The sequence below is a fragment of the Parus major genome, chromosome 2, assembly GCF_001522545.3.
Source record: "Parus major isolate Abel chromosome 2, Parus_major1.1, whole genome shotgun sequence".
Classification (NCBI taxonomy): Eukaryota; Metazoa; Chordata; class Aves; order Passeriformes; family Paridae; genus Parus; species Parus major.
Window position 1 is genome coordinate 129,985,065 of NC_031769.1, and position 24,018 is coordinate 130,009,082.

The following is a 24,018-nucleotide window of genomic DNA, read 5'->3' on the forward strand; positions in this document are numbered from 1 at the left end:
GCAGTAGAGGGACACTTTTCATTGCAGATATGGTACATAAGACATCATGTTTTCCATGACCATGTGACAAAAAGAGTTAGCCAGGAAAAAACATAAAACTATATCAATAATAGCTGACAGTGCGTGAGAGGAAAATACACAAGAGTTCAAGTAACTCTTACCCACAACTGGATTGGAAGTGGGACTGTGCCTCTTGGGGGGGACCAAGGGGTGGAGGACCACACAGAAATAAACACATGTTCTCTCTGTCTCCATCTGTAAATAACATTTTCACTCACATAATGCTGAGAACCTCGGTAAGCCAACTGTTACAACTGGGATGCTGCTTTTAAGTATTACCATCAACATGTGTGCTAAAAATTAAAGGGTTTTTTTCATTGCTGATGTTTTGTTTAAATTACTATCCATTGTGTAGGAGGGAATCTAAGTTATTGACACCCTTATGCAAAAATGCCTTTGGAATTCGTAGACAAAAGAAAATCTCTTCATTTATTTGTAAAGAAGTATATTTGTAAAAGAGTAACTTTGCACCAAACCATTATAACACTAGTGCTTGCTGCATAACCTACTCCATGTCTGTTGTGTAAAAATTTTTAAAACTACATAACTTGTGACTTTTTTTTTGCAACCCACTCATTCTTTCTGGTGACCATACTTAATCACTGAATGTTTACAGGCCATCTGAAATCATACATACTGTATCATCTTCAGCTTTGGAGAGTCTCTTTAGAAACCTGCTTAACTGCTGCTTGTAGTCTCCATTCTGTGCTGGCACTAAGAAGAATTCACAATAAACCAGATGCCCCAGGAGATCTCATAAATGTACATGGATCTGTGTTTAACAGCTGGATTAAGTAACTGAACATTTAAATGCAGTATCTAGGCAAAGTTGCCTTCTAATTTGTACCAATTGTGACACGTATATGAAAGTATTTTAATATTAAGCAAGAAAGTTAACAATGGTCTTGATTTTTTCTACATAAATCCTAAGTGATGTGTCCAATCCTGCTCTGAAGTGATGGCTCTCAGGAGTGTTATGTTTCTCTTGATTGCAAGTGTAGAGCTGATTCACAGAACACGCAGTGGGGGTTTTTTTGTTTCTTGCTAAAGCAAGATCATGGGGATTAAGTGCACAACTCTTTCATTGTAATATTCAGTGAATTATCTTGACTACAGCTTCCAGAGATGTGACATCATTTTGGATCTGCACTATTTTATGAACCGCTTTAAACAGATGACATCACTACAACACGTAACTGCGTTGTAGAAAACAACTACTAAAAAACCTGAATTCTCTTACCACAGGTATTTTGCATGGAGCTGGACTTTCTCAGCTTCCCAAGCAGCGCTCTCATCCAAATGATCAACACGTCGAGCAGGCTCCAAACAGCCACGTCAAATACGTCTGGTAACATTATTTAGATAATTGCTCATTTTTACATCCACACTGTTTATTAATAGGTTCTGGCCTCTGGTCAAGTTAAGAGGAAAGGCTTCCCTAGGAAAGGCTGAGTTATGGCAGTTTGTTTAGGAACATTAAACACAAAGGTAGTGCATAGAAACCCAATCTGCTAATGATGGGCTGCTGATCTGCATCCAGCTTTGAAACTACAGAGCTGATCTTTATTTAACAGTATTCAGCAAGTTCTTACTTATTTATCATTGCATGGAGCCGAAGAAAAATACTCCACATCTCCAGAAACAGCTGTCAGTGAAGATAGCTTTATTTTCTGCACTGAATTTCTAAGCCACTTCTCAGGGTAATTTTTCTATTATCAAGGAAGTAGGATGGGAAATAGGTTAACCTAGCACAGATATTAGGCCAATTTTATGGTCTGTGATTAAGGGGTTTTGACAAGTAACAATTTCACATTCATTCTTTAAACCTGAAATCTTACATCTTTCAGTAATGGAGTTTTGGAGTACACTCCCTGGCTTATTTTACATCTGTAGGTGATAGCTACAGGCTTAAGTAAAAGCATAATGATCAAAATAAGCCCTGGAGGATACAATGCACTACACTGACCAGTCCTTTCTTGTCTTTTTTTGGCTTTTTTTAACCTGATAATGCAGGAAAATGCTGCAGTCTCTGGGAAGGCCAGAGGTTCATATGGCCTTAGATGTCATGATTGTGAGTGGATCTGGCCAGCAGCACGATGGCTGCTTGCTGCTCACCTCAGAGGTGCTCTTTGTCGTGAGCATCAGTGAAGACACACAGCAGCAGGCATTCCCCGTGACTGAAATCGATTGTCTGGAAGATGATCAGCAAAAAGATCTGCTGAAAGTGCAGCTAAAACAACAGAGAGTGCCTTCTGACTTGGAGGTAAAGACTTGAGTATGTTTTCCGTTCAGAGATGAAGTTACCCTGATGCTGGTGCTTTTGGCAGTGGGAATACTCACCTTTGGGCTGGCAGGCCAGAGGCTCAAGTGCCAAACCAGGAGATCTGCGCCTCATAGTTGGCTGTGTTGCCCTTTGGACGAAAGGAATGTGTCTCCTCCCTTCTATCCTCTTATTGATTGTGATATATCAGATCTATGACAGAAATTTTCTGAGGGAAAAAGCAGAGGAAGTCTGAGTTCTTGGTAAGCACCACCTCTTTTCTGAAAAGGTTCTCATGGCTAAATATGCACAAGGTGTTCATTGTTTGGCAAGTCAGTATTGCACCCTGTGCCTACAAAATCCCAGCAAAAGCAGTTCCTTTTATTTTTCTGGGAATTCCATTAACTGTTCAGTGGTGCTGATGCTGCTTTCAGCGTGCCTTTATCTTGTCTTTTCTAGCACACTGGTATTGTTTGGCTGTATTTACTTCCTTCTGCAAATGCTAGCTTTAAACTGGATTAGTAAGAACATAAACTCTTCATCTTCATGTTGAAAGATGTCTAGGCCATTTGAATACTGAGGAGTTTTGAATTAATTATCTTCTTTTAATGGCAGAAGAATGTTATATTTTTATACTTTTGGGAAACAATGTTTATTGTATTAAATTCTCAAGCAGAATCATATGAGAGAGCATTTCAAAAATGAACATGCATGTCCTAGTTTTTATAAAAGTGTGCCAGGTAGTTTATAGACTGCTATACCAGAAATTTCTGTTTCAAATATGAGAAAAGAACATATAAAAGCCCTGAAGTATGAGGTGTGACAAAAAGTAGGAGCGCCTTCAGTCAAATCCCTACTTTGCTGAAATCTCTGAAGAGTTTTGCTGGTGGTTTCAGCAAGGACTTCATCTGTGTCGTGACAGCACTTGAATATTTTTGTGAAAGCTTTCTTTCGTGCTGAATTCTTTATTTATATTTATTGTCTTTCCACTAACCTCAGTCTCATAGAGGACTGTTGACTGAAGTTGCCTTCTCTCACCACAAAGCTACATGAGGGATTACTTAAACTGTGAAGCAAGTGGGAAAAGCTCAGCTTTTTTTGTCCCTGAGTGCTGAGGGGTTGGTGGAGGCACACATCAGACTATCAGAGCCCAGACTCTCCTGCTCAGTCCAGAGCTACTGTCCTGGAGGGAAGAAGAAGAAATGTTGCTCTCACTAAGGCACTGGATGCACTCAACCTATCCTAACCCTAACTTTAGCACCAACCCAGATCATTTTTTTATTGGGTTGGAGTGTTGTATTTGCATCTGGTTTTCCAAGGGGTAGGAGTAGGCTGCTGCTCTGGGGGAAGGGCAGCTTGCCCAAAGGTTGCTGCAAGTGGGTGATGAGGGGCTGGTGCCTGTTTGGGAGAAGGGAAGGCGAGTGACAGGGAGCCTAATCCTAGTCCCTACAGCTGGGAATGTGTAGGATTTAAGGGCAAGTGGGGCCCCTGAATGCACAGAGCAACCCTGCATGGCATGTGCAGAGTCCAGTGTTCCCACACACACACACTCATAACACCCTCCTGTGGAGGTACTGGACCAAATACATCATTTTTTCCTGAAGTTCTGGATGGAACTGTGGGAGTCCTGCTCAAGTGGTGAAGCAATGCAGCTCTAGGAGCTGTAAACCTTGAGCCCTCAGCCTGAGTACAGCATCTCTTTTGCTGATACAGGCTCTTAAGAATACAGTGAAAATGTAGGGCTTGGGAAAAACTAGGAAAAGTGCCTGTGTTCCAGGTGGAGCCAAGTCAGTGATGGCAAGACAGCAAAAGTTGAGTAATGCTGTACAAAACAGACCTGGCAAAATATTCCTTTAGAATTCAGACACTGATACTGAAATTCTTGTAAAAATTTAAAGAAATGTGCTGTGAAGAGAAGCAGTTGAAAGAAACAGAGAATAAAAAAAAAAAAATCATGTTAAGGCAGATAAGGCAGCTACACAATAAAAGATTCCAAAAAGCTTCATATACAGTTTTAGTAATTACTTAAAGTGTTTTGCAGTTAATATTTACTATCTTTTTTTAGTGGACTGGGAGATCTCATACTTGGTGATTTGCTTTCTGCAGCTGGATCTGTGGTCTGGGTGTCACATGCAGCACTGGTGCTGATGGGAGCCAGAGCTTCCCTTCAGTTTCCTGACAAGAGTTTCTACAAAGTCTTCAAATGTGATTAGGAAAAGGAACCTTAGGAGGAGCAAGTTGTGACTTGTGGATGAGCAGCCTCTAAGCTGCAGAGGATGCCTGAGCAGGCACAGCTCCTCAGTATTAATAGTAGGCCATTGTGTTGAACTGAAGGTGTCCTCAGCTGAAGTACAGACATGTCTGTGCACAATGGCATTTGCAAAGATGGCCTCAGTTTTTAGCTGGAAAATTTCCAGTCAGGTCAACCAGAATTTATTTTAAATTTAGCAAAACAGCTAATGTTACCAAGTGTAAGTTATCTCTACTATTCTGATTAATTTAGTCAAAGATGCTAGAAATAATACAACAATTTGAAACATTTCATTTCAAGGCTATAAAAGTCCACTTTTTTGCATTACTGCTCACAAAAACAATTGCCAAAAGTTTTGTTTCAGCTCTGCCCAAAACAGTTTCTCTCATTCCCTCTCCTCAACTTCTTGGAACATTTAAGAAACAAAACATGAGTTATTCTACAGCTGTAATCACCAGAGATGTTATAGAGCATATTTTGACTCCTTCAGCAATAGGTTTGCCTGATGCCTTGTTCGCCTCCATAATATATAACTTAATCCATCTGGATAGGACTAGCCTGGATGGATTCTTAAAAACTCTGGCACAGACAAGTTTGTTATTGAAAGGGAAGCATTAATTGTATTTGGATTATCTTCCAAAGTAATTGAGACACTGCTGGTTTCCAGACAGATGTCAAACTCAAAAGGCCTGCTCTTCCAGCTGCTCTTGGTATAGCTCATAATATCAAGAAGACAACAAAAAAATTGAAAGGCCCTGGAATTTCAGATATTCCAGGGGTTTTTTATGTTTGTTTTTTGTTTTTTGTGATAGTCCTACATGTTACCATCTTTGGAGCTGAAAACCAATCTTTGGATTTCTCAAAGCAATGGAAAAAAAATCCTCAAGAGCTGGATCTCCTTAGTCAGTGTTCACAGAGGAGTAGATCAGTGCTACACCCATCTGGACTGCACAGCACAGGTGTTATAGCTGTTGTGGAGTTAGAATTGCTGAAGGTTTATTCATTATAAACTGAATTTTAGAAAATACTGGAGTTCTTAACCCAAAAGTATGGCCTTATAGTACGAATGGACATGATATCTGTGATATTCCTCTAGGAGGTGCATTAAGCAAGCCTTGATCAAGTTTTGAATCCTTGAGTGATCTGGATATTAACATGATAAATGTTCAAAGCAGCAAGTGAGGGCACTTAGTGACAATCCTAGGTCCCATTTAGGAAAAAAAGTAGAACCACATCAATTCCAAATTTTTCTTGTCTTGGAAATATAAGCCAAACTGAAACTGGCTGCAGAAGCAGACAGTTACAGATGAAGTCATCTAAAAGCAAGCAGGGTCCCAGTAACTTTGGAAGACCATCCAACCATATTTAATATTTCCTCCTGAATAATTATGCTGTATCTGTGGAAAATAGCCTGGGGCTGAATGAATAATGGGTTCACAAAAGTAGGTGAGTGGGATGTCAGCACCATTTCTATCTCCTTTGGTAAGCAGGATCTTCTGGTCAATGTGGAGGCAAAACCCAGCTGTCCCTGGGCTTACCTCCCTAGGAAAAATCAGGAAAAAGTGTGAAGCCACCTACATGCAAGCTTTACCCTGTAACTTAAAATCCAGTTTACATAGGTGGTACTCCAGCATATTTCTCTCCTTTCAACTGCTGAAACAGACTGACTGCTGAGATACTTTTATTGAGCCACCAGACCGAAGACGTGGTTCAGACACCGTTCTCTGGTGCTAGATGTGAGGCTGCTGCAGCAGTCTGCCTTCTGATTTTTCCCTCCCTTAAGGTGGTTCATGGAAACAGCCCTTTCCTCTGCCCATTTCATCATTTCCGCTGTTTCTAGGCTTGGGCTTCAACCTTAAACTACTGAGCTTGTTCATGAGCCTGCTTCCTTTAGCAATTTTGTGATGATGATTGAAAACAGGAGTGTTTCTACTCACTGAGCAGCAAATCCATCTCCAAAGGCATTGTAAAAAAAAAACAGAGGGGACTTTTTTCATGTGAATGTGACACCTGTCACTATCTATCAATCATATTAATTCTTTCTTCAAATAAGCAACAGTATTTCAATGAGTCTTGCCGTCCAGAGACATGACAAGATACGGATTGTGGATGTTAAATTAAATCTAACGGCACTGTTTGAAAATATCATTTGATCTACTAAGACCTGTAAAACTCCCTGAAAGAAAGGCAGAAGATAGCATAAATCTTTATCATGATGTCCAGAAAGTAAATCTTAAATCCTACAAAAATTAAACTTGTCAGCAATTCTCTAAGGGTAAAATAAGGAAGCATCAAATCCTAACCCTATTACAGCTGCTGCCTTTTTCTTCATTGTCATATTTTAGAAATAACTTCTATTCTGAATTACTTAGCTTGTTATACTACTGTAGTATCCATGATTTCTGAAATACAGTTTTTTTGAAACCATGCAGCCAGCTTGATGCCAGCTTCTTTGCCTTCTCTTCTCAAGCTGGTCATAGTCATCTTCAACTTCTTCAAAAATAAGGGCACAGCAGATTGATCTTCCAAAGCCAGGTTTGCCCATAGCTTTTCTGGATAATAGTTCATCTGGTTAGAACCACATGATAGATGACAGTATTTGGTTTACTGTATTTTTTCCCACTAGGATAGGTCGCTTGCATTCCTCTTGCTAGGACCTTGAACAACCTCTACCTGTTTCAGCCTGCAGAACACAGATCCCTTAATGTCTCCTCCTAAAACAAAGTGCCCAAATATCTTCAGTCAAACCCTTTTATTTAGAAAAATATCTTTGTGTGAATGGGGGTTTTGTTTCCAGAAGCAGAAGGATATATCCTGCCATAGAACATTCACCTGTAAGGTATCTTCTAGTCTTCATTTTAAATGAAGTAAGACTAAAATATTCTAGCTAAATAGATTTTCTGTATGATAAGCCTTGCCAAGAGCTACTGACGTTTTTCTAAAAGGGGTTTCAATGCCTTTGCTGTATACAAGGAGTTGATCTGTGTTAAAGTTCTACTCTTGACCAGGTCTCAAAAGATACTGCTTAAATTTTCTGTTACAAAGTTTGAGCTTCTCAGAAGTCCAAAATAGCAGAGGAGAGGACTAATTCACCAAGGACTCAACTATGGGAGAACATTCATGACTACAAAAAGCCTTTAAACTATTGTAAGATTTCAGGCAGGAAGATTTTTATCAGAGAAACATGGAAGTTGTTGTTCTTGCTACTCAGATCAGTTACTGTCAAATATTCAGTAACTATTGTATCTTATCTGATTTCAGGCGGAGGGAGCCAGAGAGAGACTGTCAGAACAGCAGTACAACCGCCTCGTGGAGTACATCACAAAGACATCTTATCACCTCGCTCCCAGCACCACCACAGCGCCAGCCCCGCAAACCGTGGCTACTGAACAGCCCCTGACTATAACAAAAACCTATCAGTATGTAGTTGATCCAAATTTTGCCCAAGTATTCATTAGTAAATTCACCATGGTGAAAAATAAAGCCTTGAGGAAAGGGTTTAATTAATAGTTATTTCTGGTGCATGTAGTAATACCAAACCAGTTTGAAACCTACATCAAGTAGAGATGCATATAATTTTTGAGGAGGTAGAAATTGATAACAAAGCCCAATAGCTTTTCTAATCTTGACAACATTCCTGCTCCCTAGCCAAAATACTAGTGCTGGAAGGAAAGTGTTCTGGCAAATGAATAAAGTGAGAAGGAACAGCCTTGGACTACAGCTTAATCAAAATCCTTTTTCTTTTCGATAACCAAAAATTAAATAGGGAAAAATTACGTGCATATGGACACTTTTACCACACACAGAAATGTGTATCAATACCTCTATATCATACTTTAGGGTCTGCCAGTTTCTGTTATAAACCAGGTTTATAACTCAGCTGTAAAAACTTGCTTGAGGCTGAGCCTTTCCCTCCACACCCACACTCCCCCAACATGTGCATCCTGAGGCAAAACATTTTCCCCCACTAAATCTGAAAAACCCAATGTGGCTGTTTTAAGTTACTAGTGACAGCTGGGTTTTAGCACCACTTTAACCTTAAAATAGCTTCCTTTATTTGACTGAAGTTTTGCAGGACATTAGTCCATAATGTAAACTAGTGCCTTTGTGTGGTTTGGAGAACAAAACATGAACTACAACATGACTTTATTTTTAAAACTGTCTGTATACAGAAACTTTATTTTATCCACCGTCGAATTTTCAGAAGTACTTTCAGTGTATGTATGACTGTGCATTGTCTGTTCATTAGCTGGAAGCCAATAACATGCAGCTCAAGAATTTAAGAAACAGAGCTGTCTCCTTAAAATCTCCAAGCTCAGTGTAACCCATATGTGCAGGTGCTAAGTACACCTTGTGGGGTCTTGCTTATTTCTGATCTGCCACAGCTACATTGTATGTGCTCCCTTCAGCCTTAATTCATTTTAAGCTTATCATCTTCAAACTGATAAAACCAGGAATATTTAGAAACGTGACCTTTCAAATATGTACTAAGCAAAGTGAGATCTTTTTTAAGTTGATTGAAAACTATGGACCCAGAGGCACCAATTGCATTCATAGTTAATAATGCCATCACAATACACTTACAAATATATGTTAAACACCTGTATTTCTTGTAGTAGACAAGAAATCTGGGCACAGTTAGATGACTTTATAAACCAAATCTGGCTATGGCAGTTTCATTTTAAAACCAAAAGCTTACTTGGTTTGCATAGTTAACTATGCATGTTAACTTTCCTCTCCTTTTCTATATGCTTACCAAAATGAATTTTGTCTGGAGATTCCTGAACATGGCTAGAACTGGAGTCAAAAACTGGAATAAAATTTGATCACCATTTGGAGCATATGCTTTATAGTTAATAATTTCTATGCATACTTGATATGACCAAATGCATAGTAAATGAGAATGTAGTAACTACAATGTTTTTCTCTTGAGATCTGTTAAAAGGTATTTCTAAAAGCTGTGTCTCTCATCTACTGAGAATAAAGGAGGCTGGGGTCTGCATTGTCCTTTTCTGACTGTGAAATAAGCCCATCCATTACCAACATTTCATTCAATGATTTGATAACTTAGTCATTGTTTAAATAACACTGTTTAAAAATGTCTATGTATATACACGCGTGCTTCATTCCTGAGTATTTTATGGAAGTTGTTTAATACTTCTAATTTTGCATATTGATGGATAAATTGTAATATAATTAAATTGTTTAAAGATAATAAAGCTATTCCTGTAATATTTGTTCTTGTGAGCTGTTTATTCATTCAGTTACAAGGTGCAGGACAATGACAAGACTGATGTACGAGTTTCATGAGGGCCCCATTAGATCCCAGTTGGTCACTGGACTTTGTAGTGTACCAGAAAATGCAATAGATCATGACAATACTTTGGAAGTAAAAACTGGTGACTAGCTTGCCAAAAACTTGTGCTGAAAAGTTTTATGCTTTTGTGACTAACTGAATCAAAACAGCACTGTAGTCACCGTTTCAATTAGACTAATCTGTTCCTTATTTATGGAGTACACACACAAGCCAAGGGGATGCAAACACACCTGTAAAAAATGAGGAACAGCAGTTTAATTTCTAAAAGTTTGTAGATTTCAGACATTGTTTTAAGATACATTTGTGGTTTTTCCTGAATTACATTCTCCTGGAATAAACACTTGCTTGAATTACACTTTTCTTCAGTGAATTGAGCTGCATCTTTACTGCATTATGCAGGTTCTTTCTCCCCCTTCTGACCACATGTATGGAAACGAGTGGGGACAGCACATAAATCAACCTCTCCTACATAAGAGCTGTGTGAACTATGAAAACAAAGTTGTCCAAAGAGCAGCTGCCTGTACTTAGCTGCTAAAGCAGTGCAATGTGTACTCTTAAAACATGCCTACTCTCATAATGCTCCTTAGACCTGGAGAGCTCACAACTTCAAATCTATCTTTTTAGCTTGCTTCCAGAACAATCAATCACTCCTCAAACACTCGAGAATAAAGGAAGCTAGCCAAAAAATTTGAAGGCATAGTCAGGCAAGACCTTTCCCAAAGCAGTTCAGGTCAAATAATTCCTTTTTATATATCATTTCATACATAAATATAGCAAAAATCTTCAGACACTTGGGATAGTCTCCAAGAGCAGCCAAGCATGTTTTTCAGCTCTGCATCTCCTAGAAACAGAATGCCAGACCCTGTAACAAGCAGCTGATTAGGGTCTAACTCACAGGTCTTGTACTATGTAATGTCCCACTCCAATTCTTTGTATGATAGAACCAGCTGAACTCTTGCTGGCAAAGGAAAAAAAATAAGGAAGAAGAAAAAAAAAGAAGGAAAACTGGTAGGTTGGTGCTGATTTCAGCAAAGCAGGTTAGGTACCCAACTTTGCAGTCCCTTCCTTCTCCAGAGGAAAGCAAGCTGTGGGTTGGCTGGCATTGCCTGCTTAAGGGATGTATTTGCCTTGCATCCAGTGTAAAACTAGACTGCATCCAGAAAGCAACAATTGCAGCCTGCAGATGCTCAAAGCACAGCCACAGAAGTTAGAACTCACCTTTCTTTGTTAAATACATTTAGCCAGAGACATTCCTGAGCCGCTGCATCTGTCAAAAACTGCCTTCAGTCACAAAACTCATATTTCTTTAAATCACATAAGCTGGTAGCTGAAGGAACACAGACTACAGTAACTGCTGCTGACTACAACAGTTTAGAAGATACTAAGAATTTAACAGTAAATTAATTCATAGCAACTGTGAAGAATTCAGGGCCCAGACAGAAAAGGGAAGTCATGTCTATTAGCCTGCACACCTGGCAGTAGCAAGTTTCTTTGCCTCTGAAGCTGTAAGACTGAAGACCCCTGGCTATTTAAACCTGCAGACAGGCCTGAGAAAGCTAGTCAGTACTTCATGGCATACACTGTTTATACTGTACATTGGGAAGATAAATGGGTATCATTTGCTATTGTTAAGCTCTGGTTTACATTTATAGGAGCTGGGGTATTTTGATTACGAGACCATTTGCCCTGCATCACTAATGTCAAATGCTTTCTTTGCTTAAAGGAAGCACTGTCTACACGGGAAGTCTAAAGAAAATCCCATGTTGCTCTATAAAATGTTCTGGATCACATACATTACTTATGTGCTTTCATTAGTCCAAATGTTGTTCAAGGATACCTATTAAGTGTTAAGTAGTTAATGATCCATGTAAAGTAATAAGAGTTACTCCAAACAGGATTTGAACTGAAGACCTTCAAATACAACACAGATGGCCTAATTTGTCATGCTGCTTCATACAAAGACTTCCTTCCTTTCATGCAGCCAGCTTTTCCCTGCTCTCCTAAGTATCCACATTCAGCAAACAAAAGCTGCAGTCCTAGTACCTTCTTCATCCTGAGCAACAGGCAATGACAATGCCTCTTCTCACTAACAGGTTATCATGGCCCAAGAAGACAGAGCATCATCTCTCAGACTGCACAGAATGTAGCAGAGATCCAAACTATGCTTAGCTGACTACTTCCAGATATTAAAAAGACGATACATGTCTAAAAGCAGCATGCCAAGATTTTTATTACCATAATACAATATTCACTTTGTCTGCCTGTACACCCTTTCCTCTTGTACATCTATTACATGGGAACATGCCTGCAGTTTGCAGTAATTTTCCAATTAGAGTAACTAATATACCATGTGTAAGAATGGGCATTTGCAGAGTCTCTAAGTCTTGCTGTAACAGTTTGCTGATGTAAGGAAGACAGTCCAGTGAAGACAGCAGCAAAAGACAAAACGGTTGGCTGGTGTATTTCCAGAATTTCTAGCCAAGTTCTTTCCTCTCAAGGTCAGCTCACCTTGTGAAGCCAGAGGTAACACAGACCTCTCCAGAAATCCATCCTCTCCCTTCCTGCAACATCTGTCCTCTTGCACATCCCCATAAGCAGCTGGGACAAACTAGCTGTCCCTGCTTAGGGATAGACTGTGCTATCAACTGCGGAATTTGGCCAAAACAGAGATGCAAATAATTCCTGGAGGAAAGACAGACTTAGTCATCTTGAGCAAGTTCTGAAGACTTTCTACCACTCCTTCCACCCACCACCTGAGCCTTTAAGCATTTCTACATTAATGAAGACAACTGAAAGTCACTGACATACGTATTTTATTTATTGAGTTGCATTAGAGTGCGCCATGCACTGAAGTGTGTTGCACTTTACACTTCACTGAACAAATAACGTTCGGTCATCAAGTCTCCTTGATCTGAAGGGAATCTGCAAGATAAAAAAAGCTCAGTAAGTTATGATGGACAAACTTCATGCTGAAAGTAAACATATTAGTATGTCTGAATGCAAAGCAGCAGAGAGAAATGTTTATGCGGTAGTTTAGTCTAGAGGAATTCCCCGTTATTTCCTGATGCTTGAAGCTTCACACACCCTTCATGTGGCAAACAGAAGTGAAACATGGAACAAATCAAGAGCTGGAACAACTCTGCACAGCACACCAGATTCACTATATATGCTGCACTGTAACTGAATCAGTCTTGCTGAGGGCCTGCAGGAGAAAGGAAAGCAGCTTTCAGATAGGAGCCAGAGAGGAAACAAGTGGTGTAGGCAGCCTACCAAGGAAGGAAGAAAACCAAATTCAAATTGCTTCTCCCCGTTATACTGAACACAATCCAAGACCAGCTGTGCTCCATGACAAGAGTCATGAAAGTGGTTAGCACCAAACTCTGAGCCTCCCCCTTTATTCCATGGCTGAGCACACAGCAGATGCCAGATCTGCTCACATTTATACCTGCACTTAATTTCCATTGTCAGTATCACCAGCAGAGTCCACACCAAGCAGATCAAAGAGTGAATTCACAGGGAGGTGCCAAGGAGCCTCCAAGACCAGCAGGAACAGACTTGGTGTAGAGTGCCATGCTACCACCATAACTAATTAACTCCTTCCTGCCCACTCAACCCCCTCCTCAATTCTGGGGCTAAGTACTGGTTCCACAGAGAGTATTCAGTGAGATTAAGTTGTTACTTATTGCCACACACTCCAGTGAACTGGGAGATGTAGAGTGCGCATGATCACTGTAGGTAGCTACACAAAAAAAAGGCTTAAAATTCGAAATAGCTAAGATTTAAACTTCTGAGGCAAATGAAAATGTCTTCCATCTGTTCTGGGTACTTGTCCTTTTTTTACAGCCTTTACAAAACATTTGAAACACTTGCATTTTTTATCCCTTCTACTTTTGTATTCACATGCAGGCACAAGAAAAAACAACCTCGTTCTACTACGAAGTAGTGAAAAAATATCTCTTCTTATATGAACAGGCTAGGGAATAAGAAGCATCAGCAACTCAAACAAAATCACAAAAGATAATTTGTCTTCCACATTTTCTTTTGAGCCAGTACAATTAAGAAATGGAAAAATTGTTTAGGAAACATTTAATTTTAACAGGTGCACAAAATGTGCAATTTTTTTTTAAGCTGCCAGTGGGAACACAGGCTGAGAGTGGAGCTCTGTTTGTACTGAAATAAATCCTGCTCATGATTTGAATTAAATATTCAACATGCATCCTTGTTGACAGTGTTTGTTTCAAATGATTTTACCACCAGATGGCTCTTCAGAATACACTGATGAAGGCCACCTGACTAAAGAATGCAATTCCAGTGTCTAAAGAAGTTTAGAAGTGACTATGTATTAGCCAGAGGACTGGACCAGAGGCAGCATTACCAAGATTTAAACCAGGTAAATTTAAAATTTCATTGTTTATCTTTGTTGCAGTCATAGCTAAAGAACAGCAGTATCCCGCTCTCACAAAATAAAATAAAAAAAACACTACCAAAAGCTGGGATTGACACAAGCATCTTTTACCCTTTTTCTAATTTTTTAGAAGACATGGAGCTCTGAGATTTTTTACATAATCGTGTTTAGCAGAAATCAGATAGTCGGAGATTGTCATAGAACAGAATTCAGTATTCATAGTGTTAAGTTCAAATCTTTTATTCAATCCTGCTTTTTCATGCAAACAAGCTGAGAAAATCCAGCTGGCCAGGATAATTAAAGCCACAGATTATCACGTAATGATCACAATATGAAAACATTCCAAAAGAATGAAAAACTATCATTCTAGATTAGTCTGAAGTCATTTTAGGAGAAGCAGAGAACTCAATGTAAAAATTTTGCACCAAGAAAGGGAGAGGAACTTATTTACTGAGTTGTCACATCAGCTTGTGCAGCTCAGGGAGTGTAGTTATTAATAACTACAACACTGTTGAAATCAAGAATTTTTTCCTGGTGTTACTAGCAAGGGAGAACAAAGCTGCGTAGTTTTCCTGGAAAAGGCAGTGTCAAGTGCTAAAAAAAAAAACAGTATTGTAAACAAAGTTGTGTTCAAGTTCATACAATATGGCAAAAATGTGATTATTAGTACACAAAGCTGTATGCCACTGTGATTGTTTAATATATATATATGTGTGTGTGTGTGCGTGTGTGTCTAGATGTATTTCCCCTCATGACTAGTTATCTTCCCCCTCTCACCAACTTATATATACAAAATGATATGCAGAAGCTGTCTCTGTTTCTTACATTCAGATGCATGCTATGAGAGAATCAGCCTCTCCATTTTCTCACTCACTGTACCACCACAAGTATGTAAGCAGAAGATAGAGACAGCCCCAAGTTAAGCAGTTCAAGATGTGACAGCATCAACATAACTGTGGAATTGGGCAAGTCTTGTAGTTTAACATTAGAGCTTTGTCTCCTCTCTGTGGTTATGTGAAGAGGGCAAAGGCCTGGCATCATCACTGTCCCCTGTACCACTCAAGTTAAACAAATTACCCAAAAGGTATTTGGGAGCTTCTATCCCACCTTTACTCCCCAGTTCTCCTGTTTCTTCACATTTTTATTTCCCTGAGGTCTCTTGAGTGCAGTTTGTATTCTTTCTCTTTGAAAAGCCCTTTCCATTTGAAAGAAAAGGAAGATCCCACCCCTTCCCTAAGCAGAAGCACAACATCTCATTGAAATCATCTCACTCCTGTTCTAATGCAGTAGAGTTCACTACCTGCAGATGCAGCTTACCATCACTTGGGTGGTGCACACTCAAACACACCAGCTGCCTTCATGGTTTCAAAGTCCTTCATGGGATCATACGTTTTATAGAACTCTGCATAAGCTCGTTTTCTGGGTTCAGCAACTCCAAACTGGAAAGAAACACACAGAAAATTAAAGTTTGCAAAGCTTAATGAACAGATTTTTTTCTGTTAGTTCCATAATTTTTATCAGTGGATATTGATCTAAAATTTTTAGCTCAAATTATTAAACATTCCTTTGTTCCTGTTAAAACCCACAGGTCAAGCTACCTGATCATTGGTCAGAAGAACAAATGTCTGCAGTAAAACCTTAAAAAGAAAGTCTGTCACAAGGTAGCACATCACACTTCCAAAGAACCAAAACCACTCCATCTGTATTGATACTCGTGTGTCCAACATCCCCCCTGCTAATAGTTTTATACATAAAATATGTCATTACAGCAACTCTTGTGCCTGTGGGCAGCTGCAAAACTCTGACTCCAGATAAAAGGACTACATTAGAGCTACACCGTAAGTCAACTACATCCAGTAAAATTTTACAAGACTGCCAAGCCACTCTTACAGGTCACCAACACAGAAAGACACAATCCTCATTCCTTGGACATCCACTTACCTGAAGCACAGAGATATTCTCATAAACTCCCAAAAACATGAAAAAAATTTTGAGGTGGGTTTGTATAATAGCATCTAACATGGAACAAAGTAAATTGCTGCTGAGATCCTTGTTACCTGCTCTAAATGTGGTCTGCCAGTGTATTAACACTGGGGTGCCAAATAAGGTACTAACCCAGAGATTATTAAAAAATTATATTCGAAGTCTGACCACAAACAAGCTTGTCTACCTCTCAACAGATATGTTAAGTACATGTGTGAGCTTACTGTTTCTGATAAACATTTGTGGCTCTGAGAAGCTGTGAAAAACCTGAAATTAACTTCATTTCTCATCACTTTTATCAACAGCTTCCTGAGCACTCAAATGCTGCCAACAGTATATGCATGAGTTCAGTGGGAAAACCAAGATCCAGTTCTTCCACAGGAATTCACACTGTGTTGTTTGAGAGCCAAGAATTATCTAATAAGAGCACTCAAAAGCAAGTACTGCTCTTATCTTTATCAGAAGTCAAACCTGTAAGGGTGTTTTTCTGGAAACATAATGCTTCATTTCCACACAATACCTCAAAAGCAAGGACAGAAAGACCACATCAGGTTTTCCCACACTGATATCTACAGCGTGAATGATGAGTTTTCCAAATTGCTTAAGAGCAAGTTTCCTGAAATCAGCCAAGAGATAAAGTAAGATCTGGACAACTCTCCCAAGTCACAGAAACCGTGGCAGACCTAAACACAAACTGTCTAGAGTTAATGTGCATCAATTGTGAATGGTCAAGAGCATTTTGGGACTAGGAGACTCAAGGTCAAGTTGTCATGAATTGCATGATCTTGAACACATAGAATAAAACATCAGATTATTCATATCCCTTCTTCAAATGAAGATTAGGAAGATTTCTTTGTGCTTTGGAAACGTGCTTACAAAAATACATTACTAAACCTTTCTGATGAACAGCTCAACCCAATCTCAACAGAAAAATATTATGAATTCTTTAAATATTCCCAGTTTATAACTGAATGACACTACAGAGCCCACCTTGTACAAAGCTGCAGATGTCACAGATACCAAAAATGCCCCAAGGAGGTGAAACTTCATCCGCCTGGCCAAAAGGCGCCGCATTTGTGGCTTTGGCAACAGTGCAGCCGACATTATGACTGGATTTCCTGAAAGAACAAAGAAATAAGAGAATTGTGGGATACTTAAAATTATTTTCTGTACTACAGAAAGTTCATTCTTTTTGTTTTGTGCAATAATCGTCTTCACGGTACAAGCAACAGTGGTCCTGTGCATTTGACCTTCCAATGGCAATATTTAAGAGACAAAATTCAAGGACAACTTATTTATGACACAATTCTAGTTAAAGTTCTTACACTTCTTACACACAGTATTTGTGGAATCAAGGCTGGCCTTCGTTGTTCACACTAAATCCTGCGCCCCCCGCAGAGTCTTCCCTCCCAGGCCTGCTGTTCTGGTGTTCACATCAGAAGACATTCTAAGCACTACCGGGGACAGGCTGGGACCAGCCCCTCGCCGCTCCCCGCACCCAGGGCGCCCCAGCCCCGCGCTGCAGCCGCCGCCGCTGGGCCCGGCTCCGCCACCCTCAGGGACGCGCAGAGGTCAGGGGACCGTCGCGGGGCCGCGGCCGAGCAATGAGCAGTGGCTGGCGGCCCTAGGGATGGGGATGATAAGGGAAGTTAGAGGGAACGAAGGGAGGTAGAGGGAACAGCGGGAGCCGCAGCGGGAGCGGGGAGCGGCCTCACCTCAGCTCCCACCAAGGTCTTTCTGCGCCGCCGGCCGCGCTCCCGCTGCGGCGCCGCTACTCCGCATGCGTGGGGGGCAGGCGGCGTACGGCGAGCGGCACGGGCCAAACCTGGCCGGGCGCAGCGCCCGGCGCGTGCGGGCCCGAACCATAGAATCGATTCGGTTGGAAAAGGCCTCTGAGATCATCGAGTCCAGCCTGGGACCGAACAGAGCCGCGTCAAACAGACCCTGGCACTGACAGCCAGGAAAAAGACTGCAGTCTTTCCTTAAACAGCCCTAGGGACGACGAGAACACCACCTCCTTAGGCAGCACATTCCAATGTTTGTTTAATCATCTTTGGTGTCGAGAAATTCCTCCTAATGTCCAACCCCAACAACCCCTGGCACAGCTTGAGGCGTTATCTTGTGGTTCTGGGTGTAAGAAATGTAAGAACTTTAACTAGAATTGTGTCATAAATAGGCTGTCCTTGAATCTTGTCCCTTAAATATTCTCATTGGAAGGTCAAACGATATCTTGTAGCGGTATCAGCACACTTGTGCTGTCACTTGTTACCTGTGAGAAGAGCCCGACCCCCCGGCTGCAGCCTCCTCTCAGGGAGCTGTAGAGAGCGATGAGGGCACACCCGAGCCTCCTTCGCTCCCTCAGCTGCGCCTCACGGCACTTGTGCTCCGGACCCTTCCCCAGCTCCGTTGTCCTTCTCTGGATTCGCTCCAGCTCCTGAGTTGAGGGGCTCAGAACTGGACACAGCACTCAAGGTGTGGCCTCACCAGTGCCGAGAGGGACAATCACTGCCCTGGTCCTGCTGGCCACACCATTTCTGATGCAGGCCAGGATGCCACTTGTCTTCTTGGCCACCTGGGCACACGCTGGCTTATGTTGAGGTCCCTTCTTTTGTCTTTAAGGTCCCTTCCAACCCAAACCATTTTGTGATTCTCTTAAGAGTCATGGGAGAAAACCAAGTCACCCACTTGAAGGACGCCCAGGGTGACACTGCTGGGCCTTTATATAGAAAGCTTGCCAGGAATTATTGGCGAGGCCTAGAAAGAAATGAAGCCATTTGAAATCCTTTCTAGATGTCCCTTAGACAGTTTTTGTACCTTTCTTGGAAATGAGGGACATGTGCTTTGCCCATGATTTCCACTTAATCACCACCTGCACATGGAATTGTCGTTTGTATTCCTGGGGAGTCTCTGTGGGATTTACACTGAATGCTATAAATTCTTGGCTTGAAAAAACAAGCCCCTCCTGTGCAGTGAGGTATTCATTCAAACCATTTGGTCCCTTGCCAAAGCCAGCAGATCCTGACATCAAATGAGAGAGATGGAAACTGAAGAGGAGTTGCTTTTCTTATGATGGAATTAAGAAGAAATAAGTGTGAGTAGAAAATTTCAGAGGGAAATCATGCAGCTGTGGCTACAAGCTGGAAGAATGCTCTTTGCAATAGCAGTTTGAATGGATACAATTTGGACAACATTCTCTCAAACTGAAGAAAAGTTTCTTACAATAGTTGAGACCAAAATGAAGAATATCTAAGAGATTTTCCCATGTGGATTAACAGGAAAGCCCCAAATGTTAATGATGTCATGCAGAAAGAATGGCAAGATATATCACCAAGGGCAAATCGTGCCTGACAAACTTGGTGGCCTCCTATAACAGGGTCACAGCATTGTTGGATGAGGGATGAGCGACTGACAGCATCTCCTTGGATTTGTGCAAAGCATTTGACAAGGTCCTGCATGACATCCACGTCTCTAAACTAGAGACATATTTGATGGGTGAACCACTCGGTGAATCAGGAACTAAGGAATTGGCTGGATGATTGCACTCAAAGAGTTCTGGTCAGGAGCTCAATGTGAGCTCCATAGAACAGTGACAAGTGGTGTTCCTCAGGGGTGAGTCTTGGGACCAGCATTGTTTAATGTCTTTGTTGGTGGCATGGACAGTGGGATCAAGTGCACCCTCAGCACTGTCCACTCCAAGCTCTGTGGTGTGGTCAGCACAGTGGAAGAAAGGGATGCCATCCAGAGGGACCTGGACCTGGACAGTCTTGAGAGGTTGGGCTGTGCAAACCTCATGAAGTTCAGCAAGGCCAAGTGCCAGATCCTGCACCTGGGCTCGGGCAATCCCAAACACAAACACAGTCTGGGCAGGGAACAAGAAGGGACACTTGGAGCTGCTGATGGACAAGAAGCTCCACATGAGGCAGCAATGTGTGTTCACAGCCCAGAAAACCAACCACATCCCAGCCTGCATCAAAAGCAGAATAGCCAGCAGGTGGAGGGAGACAATTTTGCTCTTCTACTCCGCTCTGGTGAGACCTCACCTAGAGTGCTGTGTCCAGCTCTGGAGCCTCAGCAGAAAATAGACATGGACCTGTTGGAGTGAGCCCAGAGGCCCACAAAGATTATTAGAGGGCTGGAACATCTCCTTGTCTCCTTTGGAGAGAAGTTGGGGTTGCTCAACCTAGAGAAGAGTCCAAGAAGGCCTTACAGTGCTTAAAGGGGCTTACAATAAATCCGGAAAGGGACTTTTTACATATAGTGACAGGATGGGGTAATGGCTTTAAACTGAAAAATGGAAGGTTTAGATTAGATATGAGAAAGAAATTCTTTGCTGAACTTGCCCTCATGAAAAGGACAATACAAAAGTAATTGAAATAAAAGCATGGCAGGTTTCAGGGCTACTGTCATCACAGATATGATATGAATAATTTTCCTTTAATAATCAGTCTTGTGGAAACAGAATATTTTGGTGGATGGAACTAGGTCTGTAAATAGAAAAATCATGATTGCTGTTTTCAATAGCTTCCTTCATGGCTGGCCAGGTCATTAAATTCTTTCCTTTGTGGCCAGTTTCACCATGTGCCTGAGATACTGCTGGCTACGCATCTTTGTGTTATAGTTAAGATGCTAAATGAAGTGCTAATTGTTATCATCCTTTGATGTCATTACTGTGGAATATACAGCCAATTCCTTATTGTTCTGTGTAAAGGGCAGTTCAGGACTGTGCAAATAAGAGATAAAAAAAGGATGGAGAATACATTAGAGCAAGAGGCCTGGAAGGAGAGCAGAGACAAACTGCTCCGTTAGGTCAGTGCACAGAGTGGCTTCCTGTCATACCAGTTTCTGAATGGATTATGGGGCTAAGTGTGGTTTGGACTGGAGTGGACCCTGTGCATCCAAATGCAGGAAAGTAAATAAACCTTCCAAAAACAAGAAGGCATATACAGAGATATAGAGACAACAGCAGTCCACCCCCTCCCTGGGGGTTCTGACACCTACTCCAGTTATCTTTGAGAAACAAATATTAGGATTGTTTACTCAAAAGGTGTCACATCTATTGAACTAGAATCTTCAGTCCTTTTGTTTTTCTCTCTCCAAAATACTGTAGAGCCAGCAACAGTTCACACTTCTCTGTTGTGTCAATGAAACAGATCACTTTTTGAAGAGTGAAGGAAGACATTATTGCTAAATCATTTCTTGCTTGTGCTCTACCAGAATTGAAAGTAAAATTTACTTCCGACCTTAGTGAGAGAAAATTTAGTCAGTGAATCCTTGGCTTTTCCACAAAGAGTACCAGCTGTATTACTCAGGACTGTAGTTTCTGTGGTGTGGACTGACGCCAACTAAGAACATGACTGTGACAATCAAGTGATTTTGCATACGCCGCGAAAAACCTTTAGATAATCATCATTTGGATCAAATTAGAATCAAAAATCTACTGGAAAAAGATCACATGGGATATCAGCAATCCCCTGAGGCAGATGTAGTCCCAAATAGTTTAATATAAAATCTACCTGTCACAGAAGAAACAAAGTAAACAATGCTATGTGCCACATATGAAAATGCATACATTTGGGCTCATCCGCCCCTTTCTGTGCCAGAAATTAACTGATCAAATACTCTCTTGTGACAGCTGTGTCTACATTAACCAACAGTCTTGTGGAACAAAGATATGGTGGCACAACAAGATTTTTTGACAGAATTGGAATGGCAGCTGTACAAAAAAATGAGGATGAATCAATGATTCCTAAATGGAAAAAGTCAAAATTAGTAGGGAGAAGAAAAATATCTTTGTACTTCCAAAAGAGCAGTATAAACAAAGGAGAAAAAAGAAAATTTCAAATTACAATAAATGGAATAGACAGGGGTTTCACAAGCATTTGTTGATTTTATGCAAGTTTCTGAAATAGAAGGATTTTTTAAAAAAGTGATTTCTTAAGTTTTATTTGACTTGTAAAGAGACAGATTTGGGTGTATTAAATACACATGAAATTCAAGTGAAAGAATTGTGCAAATGATCTAGTGTTTGGTTCTATCATTAATTATACTGTTAAAAAAAGCTATTTCCCAAGTTCCCAACTTTCAGTCAAGACATGGCTAATGTATTCAAGCCCAAGAAGCAAAAAACAAACCAGGTTTCAGAGCTGTGACATTAAAATTCATGTGACACTTTGTTTTCTGGATTTTGGTTCTGCATTAATTGTTCTCCCTCTGAAGTCCTCTGAGTTTGGGGGATCTGTCTGAAACAAATACACTGTTAATTTTAGCAACAGGAGACCCTTGGTTAGATAAATTGGGCTTTTAAACAAGTAGAACTCTCGTGTCATTCTTCCCTAGAAGTTTAACTTAGGCAAGTGTAACTTCATTACTTATTGCCATTATGTTCTACATTATCATCTGATTTTTTAGAAAAAAAAACCAAAACCACACCCACAAGAAGCACCTCCTTCCAACCCTGTTCCTTGCTCAAAGCCCTTTAAACGATGCCAAGATTCTTCTGTCTTTTGTGGTTTTAAATGTTATGTAGCTTGTCTGCAATGGAAATAAAGTCATCAAAGAAACATTTTTATACTGTTCCTTTACTCCTCTGTATTTGAGTAGAGGTGCCTTACTCTGAAAAAGTTTTCTCATTCCTCATTATTGTTTTTCCAGGAACATGTGAACCACCAACATGAACCACCTTTACAGACAAGTACTCCAATCTAAAATTTAACCACCAGTCAACACACATAAAAATTGTTACATGTAATTCAGGCCCATCTCAGCAAGTGACAGCCCTCCCAATGTAGGGCCCAATCATTCCTAGTCTGTGTTCAGTCCCTACATGCACCGGGTACATTTGCCAGTGCTCCCCTCCTTGATTATGGATGCGTTAATCTTAAGTCTGAGCAGAAGATTCACATGGGTACCCTTCAGTAGTCCAAAGCCATTGAAATAAGGTGTGTTCTTCATACATTAACAGAATTTAGGCCAGACCATTTGTTAGTTTCTATTTTTTCCCAGATGTGACCAGTGAACATCAGACCTCCAGGAAAGTGGGAGGTGGCCAACTCTTGCTGTTGACACAGCTATAATTTTGCTCAATTAATTAATTCTCTCAGAAAATGACAGACCAACTTCCGTGTGGGTGTAAAACAGTGGCTGTGAAGTGGGAAAGCCTCCTTCAAATAGAAAATCAGACTCACTCTCCACAAGGCATTACGTTTGCCCCTTCCTTGGTTAGGGTCAAGGTACTTACTTGAGCTGCTCTTGGCTCAGTGTGTTCCTCTTGGAGGAGCAAGCTGCACAGAGAGGAGAAGGGGCCTTGCTCAGGTTGGGGCCAGCACCCTGCAAGGGTGACATCTAAAAATCTGCAGCAGTAGGATTTAACCTAGGGATATCTTTGCTGTTTATTCAATTTGCCTAGTGCAATACAGAGCTCATTCTGACAGAAAAAGATTGGCCCAGGGTATATGTAAAGATCACTTTGCAATTGGTTCCTGTGGCAATTTATAGACTTTTTACTGATAGATTTCTGAACATCTCATTTTAGTCTGTTTTAATTCAAACTGAGGTGATGACATGGTAAGTGTTATGAGATGTTGGCAAGTTTTCATTTCTCTGCCTGAAATTAGAGTCTAGAAAGAGTGAAGGGTGTCTCAGATTTGTTGTGACTTGTATCATCACAGTGTAGTCACATCAATCAAATCATGTCCATTTATGAGAGTTCATTAACACAATTAAAAACAAAAAGTAAAATAAAA

General features: G+C 40.7%; 2 protein-coding genes across 12 annotated transcripts in view; one reads left to right on the forward strand and one right to left on the reverse strand.

Annotated features, from left to right (window-relative positions):
* The window catches only part of VPS13B (vacuolar protein sorting 13 homolog B), a 422,306-nt gene extending 412,498 nt beyond the window's left edge, over positions 1–9,808 (forward strand). For all 9 annotated transcript variants that reach the window (XM_015617450.2, XM_015617453.2, XM_015617455.2 and 6 more), the window contains 3 exons: positions 1,306–1,408; positions 2,074–2,323; positions 7,833–9,808. In XM_015617450.2, coding sequence (XP_015472936.1) covers positions 1,306–1,408; positions 2,074–2,323; positions 7,833–8,078 — 599 coding nt within the window. In that variant the 3' untranslated portion in view covers positions 8,079–9,808. The remainder of the gene's footprint in view (positions 1–1,305; positions 1,409–2,073; positions 2,324–7,832) is intronic.
* A 2,876-nt stretch (positions 9,809–12,684) lies between these two features.
* LOC107199831 (cytochrome c oxidase subunit 6C) lies at positions 12,685–18,080 on the reverse strand. Of its 3 annotated transcripts, none has more exons than XR_001519321.3 (4): positions 17,602–17,623; positions 17,267–17,394; positions 15,611–15,732; positions 12,685–12,810 (listed from the first exon to the last, which is right to left on the reverse strand). XR_001519321.3 is itself a non-coding variant. In XM_015617460.1 (4 exons), the coding sequence occupies exons 2-3, from the start codon at positions 17,378–17,380 to the stop codon at positions 15,613–15,615; spliced, it is 234 nt and encodes a 77-aa protein (XP_015472946.1). In that variant the 5' UTR covers positions 17,381–17,394; positions 17,992–18,080; the 3' UTR covers positions 12,685–12,810; positions 15,611–15,612. The 3 variants fall into 3 exon arrangements, 2 of the variants coding, with proteins under 2 accessions (XP_015472946.1, XP_015472947.1); XM_015617460.1 differs by lacking the exon at positions 17,602–17,623 and adding an exon at positions 17,992–18,080; XM_015617461.2 differs by having other exon boundaries at positions 17,611–17,633.
* Between the last annotated feature and the right edge of the window lie 5,938 nt (positions 18,081–24,018).

Coding starts and splice junctions, on each gene's coding strand:
- LOC107199831 (XM_015617460.1), bottom strand. CDS start 17,380: ATGTCGGCTGCACTGTTGCCAAAGCCACAAATGCGGCGCCTTTTGGCC. Junction 15,733..17,266: donor CATCTGCAGCTTTGTACAAG/GTGGGCTCTGTA, acceptor GTTTCTTTCCAG/TTTGGAGTTGCTGAACCCAG.